Genomic DNA, 24,585 nt, shown 5'->3' with positions numbered 1-24,585 from the left:
CTCCAGTGAGGGATTTGTTAGTAGGGGTTAAGGAAATCCCCATGTAGGTGACCGAGGGGGTACACAGCTGACCTTTAGAGGGGGTGACCTGGTATCCCTTAGTTCCTAGGAAGTTGAGTAAGGTGGCAGTATCTTCTTGGGATAGGGAAAGGGATGGGCTACAGAGGAGAAGATTGTCCACATATTGGAGTATGGGGATTAAAAATATGGGGACTGTCCGGAATCCCCCGAGGCATGCGTGTCGGGGTCCTCCCAGGTGAAGGCGAAGAGATAGTAGGAGTCGAGATGCAGAGGAATGGTAAAGAAGGCATCCTCCAGCACCGTGAAGTGAGAGGTCTTGGGTGGGATGTGAGATAGTAGGGTGTAGGGATTAGGGACAACTGGGTGGAGCGGGATCACGGCTTCGTTAACAAGTTGCAGGTCCTGAACCAGTTGGTAGGTTTGCAAACAGGCAAGATAGGGGTGTTACAGGGGGAGTTAATAGGAATGAGGAGTCCCTGCCGTTTTAGGCGGTCGATGATCGGTTTAAGGCCCTGCCGGTGGGCCAGGGGGATGGGAAACTGCCCCCAGGAGGGGAACTGGGAGTTGTCCTTCAGCTGTATTTTTACGGGGGCATGATGGGATGCGATGACTGGCTTAGAGGTGTCCCATACTTTTGGGTCTACCGAGGGGAGGCACACCGGGGGTGGGGACGGCGAGGTAGAGAGTAGGGGTAAAACGAGACATTCTGAGGTCAAGGGAGAAGGTGAGAGGCAGATGGTAGTTTGCAGTTTGTGGAGGATGTCCCTTCCTAGTAGGGGCACCAGACAGGAGGGAATGACTAAGGAGTGTGAGAAGGGAAACCTCTCCAGGCTGCAGTAAGGGGAGGAGTTACCCTGGGTGACGAGGAGGTCCCATCAATCTCCATAACAGTGACGGTGAGGGTTGGGTTGGTCCCAAGTAGGATGGCGGAACTGAATAGGTAGCCCCCGTGTCCAGCAGAAAGGAGGTGGACTTCCCCGCTACCTGGAGTATCACCCTGGGCTCGGCCTGGGTGAGAGGGGTGTCGAGTCTGGGCTCTGTCGGTCGTCCTCCAATCCAAGCAACTGGAGGGCAGGACTCACCATCTCAGAGTTTCCCCCGCGTTGAGGCGCCAAGGATCCCCTGAGGCTTGGGCAGTCTGATTTCCAGTGTCCCATCAGTCGGCACTGAGTGCACGGTCGGGTAGGGTCCTTTGGATTAGGACACTGACGAGCCCAGTGTCCCTCGGCCCCGCATTTGAAGCAGGCCCCAGAGGGATACGGTTAGTTCCTGCTTTTTGCTGGCTCCCGGAGCCGGCCGGCCGCAGGGCTGCCACCAGGGCCTGGGTCTGCAACTGAACCTTTTGCTGGAGCCTGGCCTGTCGTTTAAGTTCGGCCGCCTCCTCTCAGGAGTTAAAGACTTTTATTTTTTAAGATTATATTTATTTATTAATGAGAGACACACACACAGAGAGAGAGAGAGGCAGAAACACAGGCAGAGGGAGAAGCAGGCTCCATGCAGGGAGCCCGACATGGGACTCGATCCCGGGTCTCCAGGATCACGCCCTGGGCTGAAGGCGGCGTTAAACCGCTGAGCCACCTGGACCGCTGAGCCACCTGGGCTGCCCGAGTTAAAGACTTTTTTTTTTTTTTTTTTAATTTTTATTTATTTACTTATGATAGTCAGAGAGAGAGAGGCAGAGACACAGGCAGAGGGAGAAGCAGGCTCCATGCAGGGAGCCCGACATGGGACTCGATCCCGGGTCTCCAGGATCACGCCCTGGGCTGAAGGCGGCGTTAAACCGCTGAGCCACCTGGGCTGCCCGAGTTAAAGACTTTTTTTTTTTTTTTTTAATTTTTATTTATTTACTTATGATAGTCAGAGAGAGAGAGGCAGAGACACAGGCAGAGGGAGAAGCAGGCTCCATGCATCCGGAGCCTGATATGGGATTCGATCCCGGGTCTCCAGGATCACGCCCTGGGCCAAAGGCAGGCGCCAAACCGCTGCGCCACCCAGGGATCCCCGAGTTAAAGACTTTTAAGGCCATTTTCACTAGGTCAGAGATGGGCGTCTGGGGTCCCTCCTCGGCCTTTTTAGTTTCTTTCGAATGTCCGGCGCCTTTGGGAGATAAGATGGGTAGCCAGGACGGTCGCCCCTGCCGGTGAAGCCGGATCGAGGTGAGTGTACTGAGTTAGTGCCTCGGTTAACCGGCTGAGGAACACGGCCGGGTTCTTGTCAAGGGTCTGGATAATTTCTCTGATTTTTGTCATAATTGACCGCCTTGTTGGAGGCTGCCCGCATGCCGGCAGTGAGACGCTGGACCATGTGGTCCCGATGCCGGCGCCAGCTTGGCCATTCTGATAGTCCCACCCGGGCTCTCCAGCTGGGACCGCCTGAGTGCCAGCGGGCGTGGCGGCGTCAGAGGCGGACCTGATCACCATGTTCTCGGGCCGCAGCCTGAATGCGTTCCCTCTCTTCAGTAGTGAGCGGGTGGTTTGGACAACGTGGAGGTCGTGCCAGGTAAGGTCGTAGGCCTGAGCTAGGTATCGGAACTCTGATAAAGTTGTCTGGGTTGGCGGAGAAGGAACCCAGACGCTTCACTATTTGGGAAAGGTCTTGGAAGGAGAAAGGTGCGTGGACCGGACAACCCCTTCTGCCCCTGCGACCTCTGGAGGGGGCAGACTGAGTCTGGAGAGGGCTTATGAGACCCGGTGCGAGTGGAGATAGGAGGGGATGGAAGGGGGTCCTCTTGAGGGGTGGGTTCTGCTGCGGCCTTCAGTTGGGGGGTTTCAGGTGTGGTAGGGGTGAGCGAGATAGGGGTTGGATCGGGGTTTTGCTGAGGAACGAGGGGTACGGGAGGCTGGGGGACAGGAGAGTGATAGGGTGGAGGAGGAGGTAGGAGAGGGGCCCTCACTGGGGGGCTAGATAAGATTTCGGGAGGCTCGGAAAGGGGAGAGAGAGCAGAGGGGTCGGGATCCTTGGGAGATGTAGACAGGAGGGTCAGAGGAGATCGGGCAAGGAGAACCTGAGATGTAGAGCAGAGAGAGCATAGTGAAGGGCGAGAACGTAGGGTCCAAAAGGCCTGGACGTAGGGAACCTCAGACCATTTGCCTTGGCATCTGCAGAGGCTGTCAAGATCCGTAAGCACCTGGTAATCAAAGGTGCCTTCGCGGGGCCATTGAGATGGGCTGTCTAACTGATATTGGGGCCAGGCGACAATACAGTAGCGTATGAGGCGCCGCCTGCGCAGGTCCTGGTCCAGCTCTAAGGTCTTGAGACCGGCCAGAAGGCAACCCGAGGGCGTTTTTGGATCAGTTTTGGACTGGGAAGTTCCCATAGCCGCCTCGCCTACCAGTTCAGACCACGGAGGAGAGCGTCCCTTCGTCCGTGTGCTGGACCGCAGACCAGAGAGAGGGGTGTACCTGCCACAGAATGGGGACGTCTCCCGATTCTTTGGAGCTCCGGAGGCCACCTGGTAGCCGGAGGGGGACGCCCTGCCCTAATCGCGGCCGCGTCAGGAGGAGGCTTGGGGCTGCGGACACTCACCGCAGGCTTGAGAACGGCGCTCAGAGAAGCGGTACCGGGCCCGGATGGGGAGGAGGGAGCCTCCTCACCGGGGTGGGGGCTCGATCTCCTCCCGGGTTTCGGCACCAGATGTAAGGTTTTTTAGTCGAATGAAGGAGACCCCAAGGCGAAATGATCCGTAGGATGAGCTTTATTGCCAGCACCCTCGGATGAGGTTCCGGCGACTCGGGAGAGGAGAGTCAGGGAAGTCGCGCCGGGGTTGGGGAGTGCGGGTTTTTTTAAGCCTTGTCGGTTCTGGGTCTGGATCCAGGTGGGTCCCTTGCCAATTTAGGCTGGGGGTGGGAAAAGTCCAGACGATGGGGGGGTGGGGGGGTCCCGGATGGAAAGCCTAGGTTTTGTTTTTAACTTTTTTTTAATAATAAATTTATTTTTAATTGGTGTTCAATTTGCCAACATACAGAATAACACCCAGTGCTCATCCCGTCAAGTGCCCCCCCCAGTGCCCGTCACCCATTCACCCCCACCCCCCGCCCTAGGTTTTGACTTACAGGAGATGACGTGGTGGTCACGGCTGCTTTGGCGGGAATATCAGCCATCTTGACCCAATTTGAGATGTCCTCCATTTTGGTCGCCCCCATCTCTCAGCCAGTCCAACCACCAGGTCCTACCACTTGCCCATTTGAACCCCGTCAGGCCCTTTTATTTGCAACAAAAATGTATCTCCTAATCTCCAAACTAAAAATCCATTATGGCTGGTCCAACATCAAAACCCTTATGAGACTAATCAGATAATAATTTAACACAAGATGTACATTTTTTAAAAACCAAAATATAAGCTTTAAAAAAAAAAACAAACCTAATCTTTAACAAGTTACTTCATTTCTCTAAGCTTCTGTGAGGCAAGGTTTACCTAGCACTGCCCTATTATGAAAATTACTGTTTGGCTTTATAACATACAATTATATATTGTATGTCGCTCCCGAAGAGGTTTCCTACCTTTCCTACCAAAACTAAAACTTTTTGCCAGCAAAATAAACACAATGGAACTCTCTGAATAGTGTTTTTCTAGCTGCGGATTGCAATCCATTAGCAAATCACAAAAGCAATTTAGTGGGCAGACCCCTTGCGAGCCTTAAAACCAAACCGTAACAAAAGCTGAAATAGAATAAAAGAATAATAAATCCCAGACTGCACCTTAGTGGTAAAGAAGTGTTGTTTTGCGAAATATTTATTTCATCTTACACATTCAACGTGTACTTGAATTGAGATGGGAAATCTGATACGCTGCTCTAAAGCTGCAGTTGTCAAAAGGTGGTCTGAAGAAGACCCTCTCAAGGAGGTTGAGATCCTCCCTCCCCTTAATTACGCGCATTATCTGCATGAAGCCAGATTTTCTTCACATGCTTCAACCAAAACATTTCTCCAGTAGATTGAATGTAGAAGCAGCTATGACAATTAAGCTGTCGTCTTTAAAGTCAGGCATTAAAGATATTTTCAAAATCATAAAACGATTCCACTCTTCTGATGTTTTGGTTTTGGAAGGAATATGGTCATTTACGACTTTAAAATGCTATTTATGTTAACCTGCTTACTCTTTAAAACACCTTGAATTTAAACTTAATATTTGAATTTAATTGCTTTCATGACTAATACGGTAAAGAGCAGGAGACACAACCTACAGGAAAAGCGCTTCGGAGCTCTCCTTTGGAGAATCGCTGGTCAACATGAAACAAAGGACTTCGGGCCCGACTCGTGGCAGGTTTAACTAGGTCCGAGGCCCTTCAGCCGAGCGCTCAAGCACCACCCACCCCGCCGACCGCGACCGCGACCGGGGACGCCCCGCCCTCGGCGAGAGTCCTTGCAAATAGTTACGGATGCCGACTAGAGGGCGGGATTTGTCCCCTGAGCGGACGTAGAACAGCGTTCACGTAGAGGTTCCCACTGCAGAGGAAAACCGGGTCACAGAAGGAAAGGAGCGTTTATGAGTCTTTGCGACACTGTCGCGTTTCGTTGGTTCCTTGCCGTAAAGAGAGTCGCGGAGCCGCCCCCGGCCGAGGCAGCGGCAGACGTGCGGGGCAATGGCGGATATGGAGGACCTCTTCGGGAGCGACGCCGACAGCGATGCTGAGCGTAAAGGTGGGATCGGCTGGGCTTGGGGGCGGAGGGGGATGCGCGTAGGGTTTCTGCGGTGGGAGCCCGACGGCGGTCCAGTTCCGGGTCTGCGAACCCCTGGGCGCTGCGGGCGAGCGGCGCCGCTTCCTCCTTCCTCAGCGCCCCCTGCACTCCCGGCGGTGCCAGCCTCGCGGCTGGCGGGAACACAGCGGCTTACAGCGGGAGCCTCGGGGTTCTTGGTGTCCGTGGAGCATGCGGTGGCTCGGGGCGTGTGGGGCGCCGACGAGCCTGCCCAGCCCGCGGAGGAACCTTGCGGTCCTGCTTGCACAAGCCAGCGCAGAGTGAGAGCTCCCCGCGAATGAATGGACCTTAGGTGCTCGGGAACAGGGGGATGACACGGATGAATCTGCAGAGGGGCTCGGAAAACCCGCTTGATTGAGCCCAGAGTGTGGCCTGATGCGGAGTTTGAAATGTCTGGCCGGGGAAGACTGGCAGGATAACGCGGTTAGGGCTTTCCCTAGGCGTTACGCGCCGGAAACAATGTGTCTTCTGAGAGCTTGTGCAAAAACTGCAGTTTCTTGACTGTATGGTATTAGATTGGAGAGCATATGGGATCAGTGCTTGCAGAGGAGAAATAAAGAATTCATTAGTGCATGCATGAAAGTACTTCTGGCACAAGGACTGTAGTTTGAATTTGAAACATGAATGGGAGGGGCGCCTGGGTGGCTCATTCGGTTAAGCATCTGCCTTGGGCTCAGCTCCTGATCTCAGGGTCTTGGGATCGAGCCCCGCGTTGAGCTCCCTGCTCCGCGGGGAGACCGCTTCTCCCTCCGGTGCGCGCACGCTCGCACTCTGTCAAGTAAATAGATCTTAGAGATAAAAAGAAAAGATAGAGGAATGGGAGTTAAGGGCCCCAAGATCAAGTTCAAAATTCTTGCACCCGTCAAAGTAATGTATCTAAATATAGCAGTGTTGTTATTCTTTTTTCCTCTAACTCCAGTTTATTCGTGTTTTTTAGGGTATAGTGAAGGGGAGCCTTAGATAGAAACCTAACGTGAGGGCTCTATGGAGGTGGGTATCCAGGAGGTTCTAGGCAGAATGAACCTGGAAGTATAAAGTTTTGTATACTGTTGTTTCATTTCCCCCTCATTTTTACTTGACAGTATCCCATTTGCCTTTCAAGGCGCAGTTCCATGTGCACTATCCCATGGCTCACTGTCGTGAAGTTGTTCATTCAATAAATATTTATTGAGCCTCATATCCTGTTCCAGCTACTTTGCTAGGTGTTGGGAATAGAATGATGAAAAGATGGTCTCCCCCATATCCCACCGTCTTATGTGGGTGCTTAATACCTACTTGATAGTTGGACGGGTAGAAGCAATGGTTTAGTGAAGTGCACCCTTCATTATTTAACTATGGCAAACTCGGTGTATGGGGAAGTGATGCATGGAAATGGTTGCTTCTCTGGGCTTCATGTTTTACTTTCGTTTGAGTCTGTTGCTGCTTTCTTCCATGTTACCATTAGATAATGGGATGCTATAGAATTAACTTCCAAATCTGGCTTTGAAGGTTGCTGTTGGTCTGTGACACAGTAATGCCTGTTAGGCCTAGCATATTTCATTATCTCCCCGTACTAAGGGAGTTGTGGAAAATAACTACACCTGACAAATCTCTTGCCCTGTAATGGGTAGAATCTTTACCTAGGTCCAACGTGTTTCTTTTATATGTAATTGTCCCAGGTGTCTTTAATTTCAGCACTGTTGTGTAGCTTTAATTGTAGAAGTCTTGGACCTCAGTTAAATTTATTCCTAAGTATTTTATTCTTTTGGATACTATTGCAGGCGAAATTGTTACCTTAATTTCATTATTTCATTTTTGGATTGTTCATTGCTAGCATATAGAAATACAGCTGATTTTTTGTGTGTCAAGTCTTGTATCTTGTAACCTTGCTGACTGTATTAGCTCTAATTGTTTTTGTGTGTGTGCATTTTTTTCTTTTTTTTTTTTTTAGTATTTTCTACATATGAACTCATGTTATCTACAAATACAAATAGTTTTACCTCTTCCTTTCCAATTTGGGTGCTTTTCTTTTTCTTGCCTAATTGCCCCAGCTACAACTTTCTGTACAATGTTGAATAGAAGTGGTAAGAATGGACATCCTAGTCTTGTTCCTGATCTTAGGGCAAAGCATCCGTGCTATCACAATTACATGTGTTAGCTATGGTTTTTGTAGATGCCCTTTATCAGGTTGAGGGAATTCCCTTCTCTTCCCAATTTGTCGAGCAGTTTTATCACAAAAGGGTGTTGGATTTTGTCGGATACCTTTTTTGCATCACTTTAGATGCTCACTTTTCTTTAAACAGTGCACTCAAGAGCTCAAAGATGCTAGATGCTCACTTTTCTTTAGTCTGTTAGTATGGTCACATTGATGTTGAACTACCATTTCCTTCCTAGGATAACTCCCACTTGGTCATAGTGTATATCCTTTTAATATACTGCTAGGTTCAGTTTGCTAGTATTTTGTTTAGTATTTTTGCATTTGTATTCAAAAGGTATATTGGTTTATAGTTTTTTTTTTTTTTTTTAAGATTTTATCTATTCATTTATGAGAGAGAGGGAGGGAGGCAGAGGCAGAGAGAGATGCAGGCTCCCCACAGAGCAGGAAGCTCAATATGGAACTCTATTCCAGGATTCTGGAATCAAGACCTAAACCGAAGGCAGATGCTTAATCCACTAAACCCCCCAGGCACCCTTGTAGTTTTTCTTTGTGTGGGACATCATTTTTTTGGCTTTGGTATTAGCGTAATGTGGGCCTCATAGAATGAGTTAGGAAGTATTCCCTTTCAAGTTTTCGGAAGACTCAAAAGGATAGGCATTAATTCTTTAAACATTTGATAGGATTCACCAGTGAAACCATCCAGTCTGGGCATTTCTTTATTTATTCTTTTTGTTGTTGTTGTTAAAGTAGGCTTCACACACAACTGGGGCCTGAACTTGGGGCCCTGAAATCAAGAGTCACATGCTTTACCAATTGAGCCAGCCAGGTGCCCCGTGTTTGTTGGAAATTTTTTGATTACTGATTCAAACTCTACTTGTTACAGCCCTATACAGATTTTGTGTTTTGTCTTGTGTCAGTTTTGGTAGTCTGTTTATAGTAATTAATCCATTTTATCTAAATCATGTAATATGCTGGCATAGAATTTTTATGGTATTCTCTTTAAATCCTTGTTTCTGTAAGGTTGGTATTAATGTTCCCACTATCAGTAATTTAAGTCATCTTTTTCTTGGTCTGTCTTGCTTAAGGTTTATCCATTTTGTTACTATTTCAAAGCACAAATTTTTTGTTTCATTGATTATTTTTCTATTCTCAATTTCATTGATTCCTACTCTAATTTTTATTTCTTTCCTTCTGCTTGCTTTGGGTTTAGTTTCCTTTATCTAGCTCCTTAAAATGAAAGGTTAGATTATCAGTCTCAGAGTTTTCTTTTTTTTTAAGCTCTACACTCAACACGGGGCTTGAACCCACAACTCCGAGATCAAGAGTTAAGAGCTCAACGGACTGACCCAGCCAGGCTCCCCTGAGACTTTTCTTTTTTAATGTAGGTGTTTACAGTTAAGATTTCCCTTTCAGCACTGCTTTCTCTACTTCCCTTACCTTTTGGTATCCTGTGTTTTCATTTATCTGAAAATATTTCTAATTTCCCTTGTGCTTTCTTTGAGCTCTTGAGTGCACTGTTTAATTTCCGGATATTTGTTCATTTTTCAGATTTGCCTTTGTTACTGAATTCAGTTTCATTCCATCGTGGTCAGAAAAAATACTTCATATGTTTTCAACTTTCTTAAGTTTACTGAGATTTGTTTTGGGTCCTAACATACGGTCTATTCTGGAGAATGTTCGATGGGCACTTGGAGGGAAGAATGTATACTCTGTTGGTGGTGGTGGAGTGTTTTATTATGTCTGGTTGGTTTATAGTGTTAAGTCCTCTGTTTCCTCATTGATCTTCTGTCTAGTTTTGGCTCTTATTGTAAGTGGGATATTGAAGTTTCCAGCTATTATCTTTGGACTGTTTCTCCCTTCAGTTCTGTCAGTTTTGTTTTTAGGTGTCTGCATAACATATCTTTATGTCACATTGACACGTTTATCATTTCATAATGTCCTAACAATTTTGTGTTAAGATTTATTTTGTCTAATATTAGTATGACCACTTTAGCACTCTTTTGGTTATTATTTACATGAAATATCTTTGTCACTTTCACCCTCTTTGGGTATGTGGTTCTGAAGTGAGACTTGTAGAAAGGATATGGATGGATCATTTTTAAAATGATCCAATTTAAAATGCCAATTTTTGCCTTTTAATTGGTGAAATTAATTCATTTCAAATGGTTACTGATAAGGACTTCTGCCATTTTGTTTTCTATATATCATATCTTTTTTTGTTCTTCAATTTCTATATTACTGCAGTCTTTTAAGACTGATTTTCATTTAGTGTACTGTTGATTTCTTATTTTTTTTTTGTATAGTTTTTAGGGTTTTTTCCTTAGCATTTACTCTGGTGATTACAAATAACATTTTAATTTATAATCTAGTTTGGATTAATACCAACTTAATTTTAGTAATAAACAGTTTTTTCTACAGTTCATTCTCTCTTACCTCATGTTGTCATTGCCACAAACTAACATCTTTATACATTGTCTCCCCAGTAATGTGGTTTTATGATTATTGTTTTGTGTTACTGTGTTTTAAACCTCATCAAAAAAGGAGCTACCAGAAGTACATTGATATTGACTTTTATGCTTACCTATTTAGTTACCTTTACTCTTCTTTATTTCTTCATGTGGATTCAAATTGCTGTCATCTTTTCAACTAGAAGTGCTACCTTTAGGAGGCAGGCTTACTTGCAACAAACTCTTGTTTATAGGGGAATGTCTTAATTTTGCCAATTTGTTTTTATTGAGGTAAAATTCATATAAAATTAACGGCTTTAAAGTGAGCAATTCAGAGGCACTTAGTACATTTACAGTATTTCCATCTTTTGACTGTTTGAATAGTGCTGCTATGAATATTTGTGTACAAGTATTTGAGTGTCTGCTTTCAATTTTTTTGAGCATATACATAGGGGTGGAATTGCTGAGTCCTATGGTAATTATTTAACTTTTTGAGGAACAAGTAAGCGAACCATTTTCCACAGTGCCTGGACCATTTTACAGTATTACAAGCAATGTTCATGGTTTCATTTTTTTCACATCCTTGCCAACATATAGTTAACTTCCCTTCCCTTCCCTTCCCTTCCCAACCCCTCCCCTCCCCTCCCCTCCCCTCCCCTCCCCTCCCCTCCCCTCCCCTCCCCTCCCCTCCCCAGGCTCCATGCCTAGTGTGAAGCTCAGCATGGGGTTTGAACTCCCAACCCTGAGATCAATATCTGAGTTGAGATTAAGAGTTGGATCCTAAACTGACTGAGCCACCGAGGCACCTCTACATTTCTTCTTTTCTTAATGTAGCCATCTCTGATGTGTGTCAAGTGGTATCTCATTGTGGTTTCAGTTTGCATTTCCTAATGACTAATGAGGTGGAGCAAATTCTCATGTGTTCATTGGCCAAATATTTGTATGTATAACTTTGGAGAAATGTCATTGTCCATTTTTTAATTTGGTTGCCTTTTTTGTTGAGTTGTAAATATTCTTTATATATTTTGGATATTAGACACTTAGCAGATATGTGGTTTGCAGATATCCCCCCATTTTTTTTTATTGTTTTTTCACTTTCTTGATAATGTCTTTTGTTGCATAGAGAATTTTCTTTTTGAAGAAGTCTAATTTACCTATTTCCTCTTATGTCACTCATACACTTTGTTCTGAAGTATAGTTTTACTGGGAATAGGATTCTTGGTTGACAGTCTTTCTTTCAGTGCTTTGAATATGCCATGGTTTCTGATGAGAAATCATTGTTACCAAGGATTCCTTGTATGGGACAAGTTGCTCCTCTTGATGCTTTCAGCATTCTTTTTTTTTTTTTTTTCTTTTTAACACTTTGATAATGATGTGAGTAGGTGTGGATCTCTTTATCTTATTTGGCATTCACTGATTTTCTTGAATGCCTTTCATCACATTTGGTATGTGTTTGGCCATGATTTCTTCAAATAATCTTTCTGCCCTCTCTCTTCTGGGACTCCCATTATGTGTATGTTGGTACACTTGATGATATCCCACAAATTTTATAGATTTTATTCATTTTTCTTAATTTTTTTCTCTTCTGTTCCTCACTTGATCTTTATTGACTTTTTTTTTTTTTTTAAGATTTTATTTATTCATTCATGATAGAGAGGCAGAGACACAGGCAGAGGGAGAAGCAGGCTCCATGCCAGAGCCCGATTCGGAACTCAATCCCGGGACTCCAGGATCTCGCCCTGGACCAAAGGCAAACGCCAAACTGCTGAGCCACCCAGGGATCCCCTTTAATGACCTATTTTTAAGTGGTTGAGTGTCTGCCTTCAGCTCAGGGTGTGATCCCAGGGTCCTGGGATCAAGTCTCACATTGGCTCCCCCAATGCAGGGAGAAACCTGCTTCTCCCTCTGCCTATGTCCCTGCCCCTCTCTCTGTGTCTCTCATGAATAAATAAATAAAACTTAAAAAAAAAAAAGTTTGCTGATTGTTCTTGCTTACATCTGCTATTTAGCTCCCTTAGTGAAAATTTCACTCCATTTATTGTATTTTTCAGCTCCAGAATTTGTTTGGCTCTTTTAAAATAATATCTTTTAAAAAAAATATCTGTCTTTTTATTGATATTCTCTATTTGGTAAGACATTTTCAATGTCTGGGATTCTTTAGGACAGTTTCTGGCCTTTTTTTCATATATATGGTCCATACTTCCTTGTTTCTTTGCATTTCTTTACATTTTTTTGTTAACAACTGGCCATTTTGAGTATTATAATGTGGAAACTCAGGAAAACACATTCTCTCCCCTCCTCAGAATTTGTTGTTGTTTGTTGTAATAGTTATTGTTTAGTGATTTTTTTGAACTAATTCAGTAAAGTGCACAGTCTTTTTGTGGCCACTAAAATCTGTCCTGTTAACTTAGTGGTCAGCTTGTGATTGGACTTTCCCAAAATGCCTAGGCCTAAAAGCAAAAAACAAAACAAAAACCCCTCCCAGGCTTTGCTGATTGGCTCTCTGTACTGGACATGCTTTAAACACTCAACTGGACAGTTACACCTGTTTTTGCCTTCATTTCTTGCTTGTGCAGAGCCTGAAAGTCAGCTGGAAGTGAGAGCTTAGTGCCCTCTCACTTCTTTCCTGAGCATGTCCACACCCTTGGGCAAGTGTGTGGCGTTCAAGATCTCTAGTAATATGTGAGAGCTTTTAAAAGCCCCTACTCCCCTAGTATGTAAATCTCTAGCCTTTCCTCCCAAGCTTTTTAGTTGCTCTGACTACTACTATCCATTGTCCAAGGCAGAGGCAACTAATATGTTTGCCTGTAAATGTTTTTGACATTCTTGGGTAATTGCTTCAGCACTGAGGAAGTCCTAAGTGAGCTAAAATCAGACCTTTGAGCTATTCTCTTGATCCACCGGGTAGATCAGAACAAACAACCATGATTCTTTGTGAATGAGGTCCCTCTGCTCCCTCTAGTAGTGGTCCATGTACCAGGAATTTGGTTTTGTTTTTTTTTTAAAGATTTTATTTATTTATTCATGAGAGACACACACACACACAGAGGCAGAGACATAGGGGGAGAAGCAAGCTCCCTGTGGGGAGCCTGATGTGGGACTCGATCCCAGGACCCCAGGATCATGACTTGAGCCAAAGGCAGATGCTCAACCACTCAGCCACCCAGGTGCCCCAGGAATTTGGGTTATCTTTAAGGCTTTATTGAGCTGGGGAGCTGAGATTTGGGGTGGAGGAACAAGTTAAAACACTGCAAAGTTTTATTGAGATTCAGCTGTTTATTCTTGTTAAGCATACTCCTGGTTGTTCTAACTTTTGATTAGTTTCCTGAGTAGAGAGAAAATTGATTCTGACAGTTTTTAACATGTGTTTTTGTTGCTTTATGTTGCGATTGACTTTTGGTGTTCTTTACTCTGTCATTTTCACTGACATCACCCTGTATTTGTATGATCTCGTAGATTCTGATTCTGGATCAGACTCGGATTCTGATCAAGACAATGTTGCATCTGGCAGTAATGCCTCTGGAAGTGAAAGCGATCAAGATGAAAGGGGTGATTCAGGAAAGCCAAGTAATAAGGAACTGTTTGGAGATGACAGTGAGGATGAGGGAGCCTCACATCACAGTGGGAGTGATAATCACTCTGAAAGATCAGACAATAGATCAGAAGCTTCTGAGCGTTCTGATCATGAAGATAATGACCCCTCAGATGTAGATCAGCACAGTGGATCAGAAGCCCATAATGATGATGAAGATGAAGGTCATAGGTCAGATGGAGGGAGCCATCACTCAGAAGCAGAAGGTTCTGAAAAAGCACATTCAGATGATGAAAAATGGGACAGAGAAGATAAAAGTGACCAGTCAGATGATGAAAAGTTACAAAATTCTGATGATGAAGAGAGGGCACAAGGATCTGATGAAGATAAGCTGCAGAATTCTGATGATGATGAGAAAATTCAGAACACGGATGATGAGGATAGGCCTCAGCTTTCAGATGATGAGAGACAACTGTCTGAGGAAGAGAAGGCTAATTCTGATGATGAACGGCCAGCAGCTTCTGATAATGATGATGAGAAACAGAATTCTGATGATGAGGAACGGCCGCAAATGTCTGATGAGGAGAAAATGCAAAATTCTGATGATGAAAGGCCACAGGCTTCAGACGAAGAACACAGGCATTCAGATGATGAAGAGGAACAGGATCATAAATCGGGTAATGAATGCATTTAGGAGAACCAGAATGGTTTAGTACAAGCACCCAGATGCAGCAGGGGCCCATTTATTCTATGTTCCCACTTTTATTTAGTACCCTGTTTTTCTCTTCTGTCCCTCAATTTCAGCCTTTTCTAATTATACATTTTGCTTTAAACATTTTTTCCTAATCCATTTATTATTTCTATCCTTTTTCATTTGTTAATTGATGATAGGTCAAGAAGAAGAAGAAAAAAAAGGACAGCCTTAGGGAAAGATGTATGGTGCTTAAGTAGCTAGATAATGAATAGAGTTGGTTCTTTTTCTGTGGGTAACTGAGAAGCATGCCTCAGGTGAGAATAGATTTGCTTGGGGGAAAAAGCGGTGCTCTTGAAATACCTCCATAGGGTAGCTGTACTGAGGTGTAAATATGTTCCAGCTCAGTTTTTTGAGACCCAAAATTTGATCATCCAGACGTAATTAGGCTCCAAGGAGTTCACTTAGACTAATCAAATGCATTACAAACTAGTTTATAAAAATCAAGATGGAAAATTGTTTCAAGAGGATCGGTTATTTCTCTCTTGTCCATTGTATCCTTGCCCTTGGGGAAAATCGACATTAGATGCCAAATGATAGTATCAGGAGGTTGCCTGCAGAGTAGAACATCCAGAAAATGTGAAAACATGGCTGGATGATCTCAGTGAACTATCGTAGCTTGATACGTGCATCTTCCTAGAGAGATATATTTTGGTCAGAATATTTATTCCTTAGAGATTATAGAAAACACATAGCCAAACTTTGGCTTCTTGACCACCTTTTATAATAGCCATTTACACTATTCTCAAGTTAACACATTCTTCATATAGAATATTAAATTTAGAGGTCTTGTTTCATTATATTGTAAAATGATTAGGTTAGAATTCTTCCTCAAGTAATTCTTGGATTGCTTCGTTTCCATATGTGATTGATTATAATTACATGTTGATCCTGTTTTAGCTTAAATATGGGGGAGGAGGTCTTTAATCCTGTCATACATACCTCATAGGATAGCACTCAAGACCACATTTTGGCATTATTTACAAGAAGAGGCCAGAAAATTTTGAAGAGATGGATATAGATCGATCTGGACTACAGGGCTGCAATAAATATTCAGTAACCAGTTCTTTATAGAGTTATTTTTACCAGTAGCAGAATCATTAAAGCTCATGCATTACCTAATACTAGCAGACTAACACAAGAATAGGGTTATGGTAGAGGATCTTACAGTTTGTCAGTCTGCTTAACTCTTCCCTACATCAACAGTGATTTTCTTGAAGTTTACAATTAGGTGAACAATTGTACCATCCAGAGCTAATGATATACAGTTGACCCTTAAACAACATGGGTCTGAACCACAAGGTCCACTTACGTGGTTTTTCATTAAATACAGTATATTATTGTAAATGTATTTTCTCTTACTATTTTAATATTTTTTCTAGCTTTATTGTGAGACTACAGCATGTAATACATATAACATACAAAATATCTGTCTACTATTTGTTATCGGGAAGGTTCCAGCCAATAGTAGAGTATTAGTTGTTTTTGAAAAGTCATACATGGATTTTTGACTGTGAGTGGATGAGGGGAGGACTCTGTGCCCCTGCCCCCATGTTGTTCAAAGATAAACTTTATCTCTTCCTTGGCAATATTTTTACTTCTTTTTTTTGTAATGAGTCATATAAATTAGGTCATAAGTTTACTACTTTTCTCATTCTATCAAGTTTTTCTGCTTATAGAAACCAATGTTACTTTGTTTTAATTAACCACTGTTTGTATGTGTATATACAGTTCTATTAATGTTAATTCATGTATAGATTTGTGTAACCACCACCACAGAACAGTTCTGTCACCCTGAAAAACTCCCTCGTTCTATCCCTTTTTTAGTCCCATCCTTTTTCCACCCCTGACAACTACTGACCTCTTTTTATCACTGCAGTTTTGTTTTTTTTGAGAAAGTCATCAGAAAAATTGAATCATCTAGTATGTAGCCTTTATTCTTTCATTTAGATTTTTTTCACTTAGCATAAGGCATTTGAGATTCATCCAAATTGTTACATGTATCAATAGTTCCTTCTTGTTACTGAGTAGTTTTCCATTATAAGGCTGTACCACAATTGGTTTATCCCCACTGTTCCTTTTAAAGCACAGAATTCAAAGAAATGATTGTGATTATGAAGAACCTAAAATTCTACTCTTACAGAATCTGCAAGAGGCAGTGATAGTGAAGATGAAGTTTTACGAATGAAACGCAAGAATGCAATTGCCTCTGACTCAGAAGCAGATAGTGACACCGAGGTACCAAAAGGTATTCCAGTTGCTTCTTTTACATACATATGTATATACTTGTCTCTCTGCGTTACACTGTAGTGCACTGCCAACTCTAGGCATTTACCCCAGACTGCAAAACCCACAAAAAAGAGTGTAGATATATTTGGTGTACACAGGGAAGTTGTATGCATATTAGAAACTGTGCTTAATCAGTTGAAGAAGAGACTTTTTTTTTTTTTTTTTTTTTTATTAATGTAAACTGTATGCTCAATACAGGCCCTGAACTCATGACCTTGAGATCAAGAGTCTCCTCCTCTTCCAATGGAACCAGCCAGGAGCCCCCCCCCCCCGCCCAACCACATTTCATTTATAGGGAGATGAATATGTTATTAGGAGGCTAAGTCTCTGGTTGAGGTGGTAACCTTCAGTTCTTTGGTTTGAATACTGATAGTTCCAGGACAATTTGTTCTTAAGTCCTTAAGAACAAGTGTTTTTTTTTTAAGATTTTATTTTTTTATTTGTTTATTTGCAACACACAGAGAGAGGCAGAGACACAGGCAGAGGGAGCCCAATGTGGGACTTGATCCTTGACACCGGGATCACTCCCTGAATCAAAGGCAGACGCTCAACCGCTGAGCCACCCAGGTGTACCATCAAGTCCTTAACAAGTTAATAACATAAAGAACTTGATTCTTCAAGCTGTGCGTTAGATGAAGAATTCATAAAAACCCAGGGTTAGGTAAGGAGGTTTGTTGTAAGGATAAAAGATTGACTTATTCATCTCCATGTGTGACTATTTCAGATTTTACTGATTTGAGATAGAGAGTGAGGGTGAGAGGAAGAGCACAAGCAGGGTAGGGAGGGGCAGAAGGAGAGGGAGAAGCAGGCTCCCCACTGAGCAGGGAGCCTGAAGCAGGGCTCCATCCCAGAACCCTGGGATCATGACCTGAGCCACCCAGGTGCCTGAGAACTTTTTTTTTTTTTTTTTTTTTTTTTTAAGATTTCATGTATTTATTCATAAGAGACACAGAGAGAAGCAGAGACATAGGCTGAGAGAGAAGCAGGCTCCCTATGGGGAGCCTGATGTGGGATCTGATCCCAGGACTCCAGGATCATGACCTGAGCCAAAGGCAGACCCTCCACCATAGAGCCACCCAGGTGCCCCTGGAACTTTTTTTTTGAAAAAGAATTTATTCATTAGAGAGCATGAGCTGGTGTGGGGAGAGGCAGAGGGAGACGGAGAAGCAGGCACGCCACTAAGCAGGGAGCCCGATGTGGAGCTCAATCCCAGGACCCCAGGATCATGACCTGAGCCAAAGTCAGATGCTTAACTGACTGAGCCACCCAGGTGCCCCTATGTGTGACTGTTTCAAATGGCAGATTGCTATACAATAAGGATGTTAAACGTTTCTTTAAATATAATTTTGATAGTTTGTTTATGCACAACCATCATTGTGCTGAATGGTAATTAGACTTTAATGCTATATAGCTTATATAAATTATCATAAGTAATACTGTAACTAAAGCAAGTAATTAGAGGGTCAACTAGAGAAAAGGAGACAGCTGCAGAAGAGCAAGCTTTGGGATTTACTTAAAGGTAGCTAGTAGTTATGTGCCTGGGCTTTGGAATCAGATGACCCAGGGATCCCTGGGTGGCTGGCTCAGTGGTTGAGCATCCACCTTCCGCCCAGGGCGTGATCCTGGAGTCCTGGAATCAGTCCCACATCAGGCTCCCCGCATGGAGCCTGCTTCTTCCTCTGCCTGTGTCTCTGCCTCTCTCTCTGTCTCCCATGAATAAATAAAATCTTAAAAAAAAAAAAAAAAAAGAAAAGCTATCAGATGATCCAAGTTAAGGTTTTTACGGCTTTACTTTCCAGCTGTATGAGTTTTTTCAAATTACTTACTACACTTTAATTTTCTGATGTATAAAAGGGGATGATGCTAACCATCTTTGTGGATTATTAGAATTAGATATATTCATTCTTTGATTTTATTCAGTTATTTATTAAGCATCTACTACTGTGCAATAGTACTCTTCTGGACACTGGGAATATAGCAATGGTCAAAACAAATAAAGGCCTTTTCCGTGTAGAACCCACATTCTGGTGGGGTCAGGGTAGGGTAGAGAGATTGACAATAACACAGGAAGTAAATATGTAGTATGTCAGGTGGTGATAAGAACTAGGAAAAAATAAATCAAGTGGGACATGAGGGGCATCTGGGTGGCTCAATTGGCTAAGCGTCTTGACTCTTGATTTTGGGTCGGGTCATGATCTCATCAGGGTCCTACGATCAAGCCATCATCAGGCTCTGTGCTCAATGGGGAGGCCATTTGAGATTCTCCCTCTGCCTCCCCCAGCACCCCCCACACTGTGCATACACACATGCATGTGTGCGCCCTCTCTCAAATAAATTTATTCATTCATGAGAGTCAGGGACATAGGCAGAGGGAGAAGCAGGCTCCCTAGGGGAGCCTGATGTATGACTTGATCCCAGGATCCTGGATCACAACCTGAGCTGAAGGCAGATGCTCAACCACTGAGCCACCCAGGTGCTCCTCTCTCAAATAAATTTAAAAAGAGGGGGGGACATGAGAGTGTTTGTGGGTGCGGTTTTCATTTTTATTTTATCATATAGATAACTTTCAGTACCCTGACCTTCCTTGCTGCCTTTTTTTTTTTTTTGTTATGGCTTTCTTTTCTTTTCTTTTTTCTTTTCTTTTCTTTTCTTTTCTTTTCTTTTCTTTTCTTTTCTTTTCTTTTCTTTTCTTTTCTTTTCTTTTCTTTTCTTTCAAGATTTTATTTATTTATTCATGGAAGACACAGAGGCAGAGACACAGGCAGAGGAAGAAGCAGGCTCCATACAGGGAGCCCGATGTGGGGCCCAAGATCATGCCCTGGGCCGAAGGCAGATGCTCAACTGCTGAGCCATCCAGGTGTCTTTTTTTTTTTTTTTTTTTTTTTTTTTTAAGAACAGTTTAAGGATCACCATGAAATTGGGAGGAAGGTGCAGAGATTTCCCGTATACCTCCTTCCTCCACACATGCATAATTTCCCTCATTATCAGCATCTTCCACCAGAGTGGTACATTTGATAGAATTGGTGAACCCACATTAATACATCATTATCATCCAAAGCCCATAGTTTGTTATGGTTCACTTTGGTATTGACATTCTGTGTGTTTGGACATAGGTGTAATCACAAGTGTCCATCATTATGGTATGACAGCTAGGATCCTCTGGAGTAGTTTCACTGCCCTAAAACCCTCTGTGTTCTACCTTTTCATCTCTGGTGACTGGCATAGTTTTTGCCTTTTTCAGAATGTCATATAGTTGGAATCCTAGAGAATGTAGCCTTTTCAGGTGGCTTCTTTTACTTAGTAATATGTATTCCCTCCATGTCTGTTCCTGTCTTGACCATTCTTTTTAGCACTGAGTAACATTCCATTGTCTGGATGTACCAATTTACCCATTCACCTACTGTAGGACATCTTGATTGCTTCTAAGTTTTGGCAGTTATGAGTAAAGCTGATATAAACATCTGTGTGTAGGTTTTAGTGTGGACATAAGTTTGCAACTCTTTTGGGTAAATACCAAGGAGCATGATTGTTGGAGCATATGGTAAGAGTTTTTTAAGAAACTTCCAGGCTGTCTTCTAAAGTGGCCATAACATTTTGCATTCCTAGGAGCAATGATTGAGAGTTCCTGTTGCTCCACATTTTTGCCAGCATTTGGTGTTGTCCATATTCTGGATTTGGGCCATTTCAATAGGTTGACTCTTCTTTTTCAGTGATCTGTCTTCCCACCTTGTCTCAGTAGCGTTTTATTCTAGACTATGTCATTGCCAGTAATTGTAACTCTTCTAAAATCCTGGTTGCAAGCAGTCTATTTTCTCACCCTCCTATCTTTCTTTTTACCTCTTCTACCCTACCTTGGTTTACTAATTACAGATTATTGTTGTTGTTTTGCCAAACCTAGGTGAAGTTCTGCCTCAGATGGTAGACAGGGGTCTGCAGGTTTAAAACTTGAGGGAATATGTAGATAGGCCTGTATTGAGTGCTTACGTCCCAAATGTGATTATCTAGACTATAGGAGCACGTTTGGGCTCCTGGGGAATAAAGGAAAATGGAAAACAAGGTTGCAGTAAATGAAGGGAAAAAGACCTGGCTCCTGTGCAGCTTTGCCTCACTGAATTTGCCCCCTTCTCTCTAGGCAGTCTGGTCATATCTTTGAGAGCCGGTTTCAGAGTTGTGGTTTTTTGGCGGTTTCCTGGCAGTTTCCTGTGTGGTTTTCTGGTCCTGGTCCAGAAACCTTGGGAATATGTGGAACTGATAGCTTTATTATAGATATTAATACTGTGAATTTTTCCTCAATATTAAAGATAACAGTGGAACCATGGATCTGTTTGGAGGTGCAGATGATATATCTTCAGGGAGTGATGGAGAAGATAAACCACCTACCCCAGGGCAACCTGTTGTAAGTAAAATGACCAGTGTGAACTGGGCTCTTATTGAAGGCCAAGTAAATGTTTCAGAGATTTCAAGTCATAGTTATACCAAGAAGAGGAAGTTGCTAACTGATTTGCAATATGAAAATACAAGGAACAGATGATCTTTATAGGGAACTCTTGTTTATAAGTGGGAGTAAAATAACTACCCTAGTACATCCATACCATGGAATACTATTCAGCAATGAAGAAGATTAAAGTATTCATATACGCAAGAGCTTGGATGAAATTCCAGGATATGCACAGTGAGAAAAAGCCAATCCCAAAAGGTTACATGCTGTGTGATTCCACTGACATAGTATTCTTAAAATGACAAAACTATAGAAATGGAGAAGAGATTAATGGTTGCCTGAGATTAAGGAGGGGTGAAGGCAAGAACAAAGTGGATGTAGCTAAATGAAAAGGTGATACGAATCGTTGTGGTGATGGAAATGTTTTTTATCTGATTGTATCGGGATCAGTCTCCTGTTAGTGATGTTGTACTATATAGTTTGCAAAATGTTACCATTGGGAGAAACTAGATATGAAAAGAAAGAAAAAAAGAAACAACTGCCTAGCATGAGGTTGGTGTCACACCCGAAGAGACAGGACTGCAAGGATTTGTGATTTGAGAACCATTGATTTAAGTGTTTTTCTTGTTCATGCCAAGAAGTATAGTGTGTTGAAAATCATCCTTGATTTTAATTGATAGAGTGGCTTCTATTGGTGAATATGTAGAACACAGATTTATCACAAGAGATCTTTTCTTATATTGATGCTTCCAAACTGATCTTGTTTTCCTTGTGGTTTTTGGTGGGGGCTTGGGTGGGTAGAGATAGGGATTGAGGGCTGCTTTAGCTCCAGAGTCTCAATATGTTTCTTGTCTACCTCGGTCATTTAAAGTATGGAAGTTGAGCTAGAATAGACCATTTCTAAGATCTTTCAAATTCTAAAATTCAGACTCTTTTACTAGGATGAAAATGGATTGCCTCAGGATCAACAGGAGGAGGAGCCAATTCCTGAGACCAGAATAGAAGTAGAAATACCCAAAGTAAACACTGATTTAGGAAATGACTTATATTTTGTTAAACTGCCCAACTTTCTCAGTGTAGAGCCCAGGTAAGGGGATCAGTTAAAAGTGTTTTTGCATGTTGGATAGAAATATGTGGAATGTTGATATTTTTCTGATTTTACACGAGGTGACTGATCACAAAATGGAAAACTGATCATGTGTCTCTGAAAAAAATAAATCAAGCATATCCTGTGATTAAAAAAAAAAAAAATGGACCAAAAAAAATTTTTTTTTAATTAAAAAAAAAAAAAGAAAAAGCATGGACCATTACTTTTAATGCTTGTAATTGTTTATGGCATTTTGATACTTTCTTATGTATTAACAGACATCACAGGCCTTTGGGTGTTCTTGATTAGTTCAGCCCTGAAATAGCTGAAATCCAGTGTGGTGAAATTTGCTAGAGAAACTACAAATGTCCACTCTGCCATTGTGGATCTAGAAAAGCTAACATTTTAAGACAGTGTTGTTGGGTATTATTCACTAAGTAACATGGAAGCTCTCATGAGATTTAAATTTTTTTTTAAATGATGTGGAAAGCTACAGCATGTGTGACTTGTTCTTTGGACGACTTATATAAAAGTAAGAATATTTTGAATATTTAGCCTTGCTTTTCAAGCAGTATATATTAACACCAAATTTTAAGAAGATGGAGTGATTTGAATACTTCCTTAAAGTTGAACAGGAAGATATTTGACCATTATGACTTTAATTATAATATGATTTTTAGTATAATGGTGTCTATTATAGAGAGATTGTTATTAGCTGTAACAATATTCTTTAAAAATATGATTAATTAGTTTATTTTAAAAACATTTGTAGACCTTTTGATCCTCAGTATTATGAAGATGAATTTGAAGACGAGGAAATGCTGGATGAAGAAGGTCGAACCAGGTTAAAATTAAAGGTACTGTTCCAGGCTGTACTTAGGTTTTTTCCTTTGTAAAGTGAAACCTCGGGATAGTCACTTGAAACTTGAGCTTTTAAAAATGATTTTTTGTTTTTTTGTTTTATAGACAAATGAATTGTCTTTTCAGAATATTTTTAGGAAGAAAATATATAGCCTTTTCTCCGTAAAGGTGGCACTTTTCCATCATTTTTTCCCAATCTTATACTTTTTTAATGCTTTAAAAAATTATTAGTTTCTTCCTTCAGAATAAGTTGCATGGTGGTTTGGTGTTTAGAATGACTACCTCCATATGTACTGTGGGTTACATTCTGGTAACTTCCTACAAGAGAAAATCCTTCAGGCTCTTTGTTCCATGGATAAACAAATCATACAAGAAGGAGAATTTATTACAAGTACCTTCCAGTTGCTCTTGTTGACTTTTAGGAACGATTTTTATTGTACTACGTTCCTATTAATGTTTTTCTTTGGTATGTTATGGTGTGTGTTCAAGGAGGGCCTCTAATCTTCCTTTCATCAAGGAGAATGTAGGTTAAGCAGATGCTTTAAAGCTGAGTTATACCAGAAAATGAGAAGCAGTTGAACTCATGGTACTATAACTGGAGATATGCTTTTTGAATTCTTAAATCCAAAAGATTTCCTGTAAATACTTCATTTCTCAGTGGGTATTGTGTATGGTGTTTGAATGGTAAGAAGTGGCAGTCTGGCGTTCTTACAGTTCAGGGGCTGAATTATTAAAATAATTCCATCTCTTCAAATGTGATCTATAATATCTAAGAAAACTTATACAAGATGGTTTCTATCAAAAATGTGTGGGCTTCCAAAGCTTTTTAGTGAAATTTCACTACTCCTCTTTTTTTTCCCCTCCACTACTCCTTACTCTTAATGGAACTATAAATCAAATGAGAAAATGGTAATAGACACCAATAACTTGCTCCAGGACACAGTTAATAGGTATAGTTCTCAACTATTATTTATTTATTTTTGCTCTCCTTTTTCTCACCTATTCTTTTCCTCCATTAGCTCATCTGTTAATATTTTCCCTTTGAGCATGTGTATCTATTGATATACAGGGTTAGCACTGTGAACTTTTCATGTCTGTTTTAGTGCCTCTGATATTATTCTTTTCATTGTTTCTCATCATTTATATAAATTAATGTGGTAGTTCTTTATTTACTCTATATTGATTTTTGCAGTTTTGTCTTACCTTCTATTAGGATGCAGGAAATATCAATATATCTATTTTCAGGCCATATAGTATCAGACTAGAATAGGCATCAAAGATTAGAAATGAGTATTTTACTCCAAAACCTTGATACTTAGGGGTGC

General features: G+C 42.0%; 2 protein-coding genes across 3 annotated transcripts in view; one reads left to right on the top strand and one right to left on the bottom strand.

Moving 5' to 3' along the window:
* Window positions 1-2,513: 2,513 nt before the first annotated feature.
* On the bottom strand, window positions 2,514-5,378 carry LOC112675532 (natural cytotoxicity triggering receptor 3 ligand 1-like). The gene has a single exon (XM_035708799.2). The coding sequence runs from the start codon at window positions 3,335-3,337 to the stop codon at window positions 2,540-2,542; it is 798 nt and encodes a 265-aa protein (XP_035564692.2). The 5' UTR covers window positions 3,338-5,378; the 3' UTR covers window positions 2,514-2,539.
* Window positions 5,379-5,400: 22 nt separating this feature from the next.
* LEO1 (LEO1 homolog, Paf1/RNA polymerase II complex component) overlaps window positions 5,401-24,585 on the top strand; it is a 36,626-nt gene continuing 17,441 nt past the window's right edge. For both annotated transcript variants that reach the window (XR_007407300.1, XM_025472777.3), the window contains exons 1-6: window positions 5,401-5,661; window positions 13,759-14,511; window positions 16,729-16,833; window positions 21,176-21,270; window positions 22,254-22,399; window positions 23,172-23,256. Coding sequence is in view for 1 of the 2 variants with exons in the window: in XM_025472777.3 (XP_025328562.1) it covers window positions 5,604-5,661; window positions 13,759-14,511; window positions 16,729-16,833; window positions 21,176-21,270; window positions 22,254-22,399; window positions 23,172-23,256 (1,242 nt within the window). In the remaining variant the exon portion in view is untranslated. The remainder of the gene's footprint in view (window positions 5,662-13,758; window positions 14,512-16,728; window positions 16,834-21,175; window positions 21,271-22,253; window positions 22,400-23,171; window positions 23,257-24,585) is intronic.

This window comes from Canis lupus, chromosome 30, assembly GCF_003254725.2.
Source record: "Canis lupus dingo isolate Sandy chromosome 30, ASM325472v2, whole genome shotgun sequence".
Taxonomy (NCBI): Eukaryota; Metazoa; Chordata; class Mammalia; order Carnivora; family Canidae; genus Canis; species Canis lupus.
The sequence above is the reverse complement of the archived record's forward strand: the minus strand, read 5'-3'. Positions and strand labels throughout refer to the sequence as shown.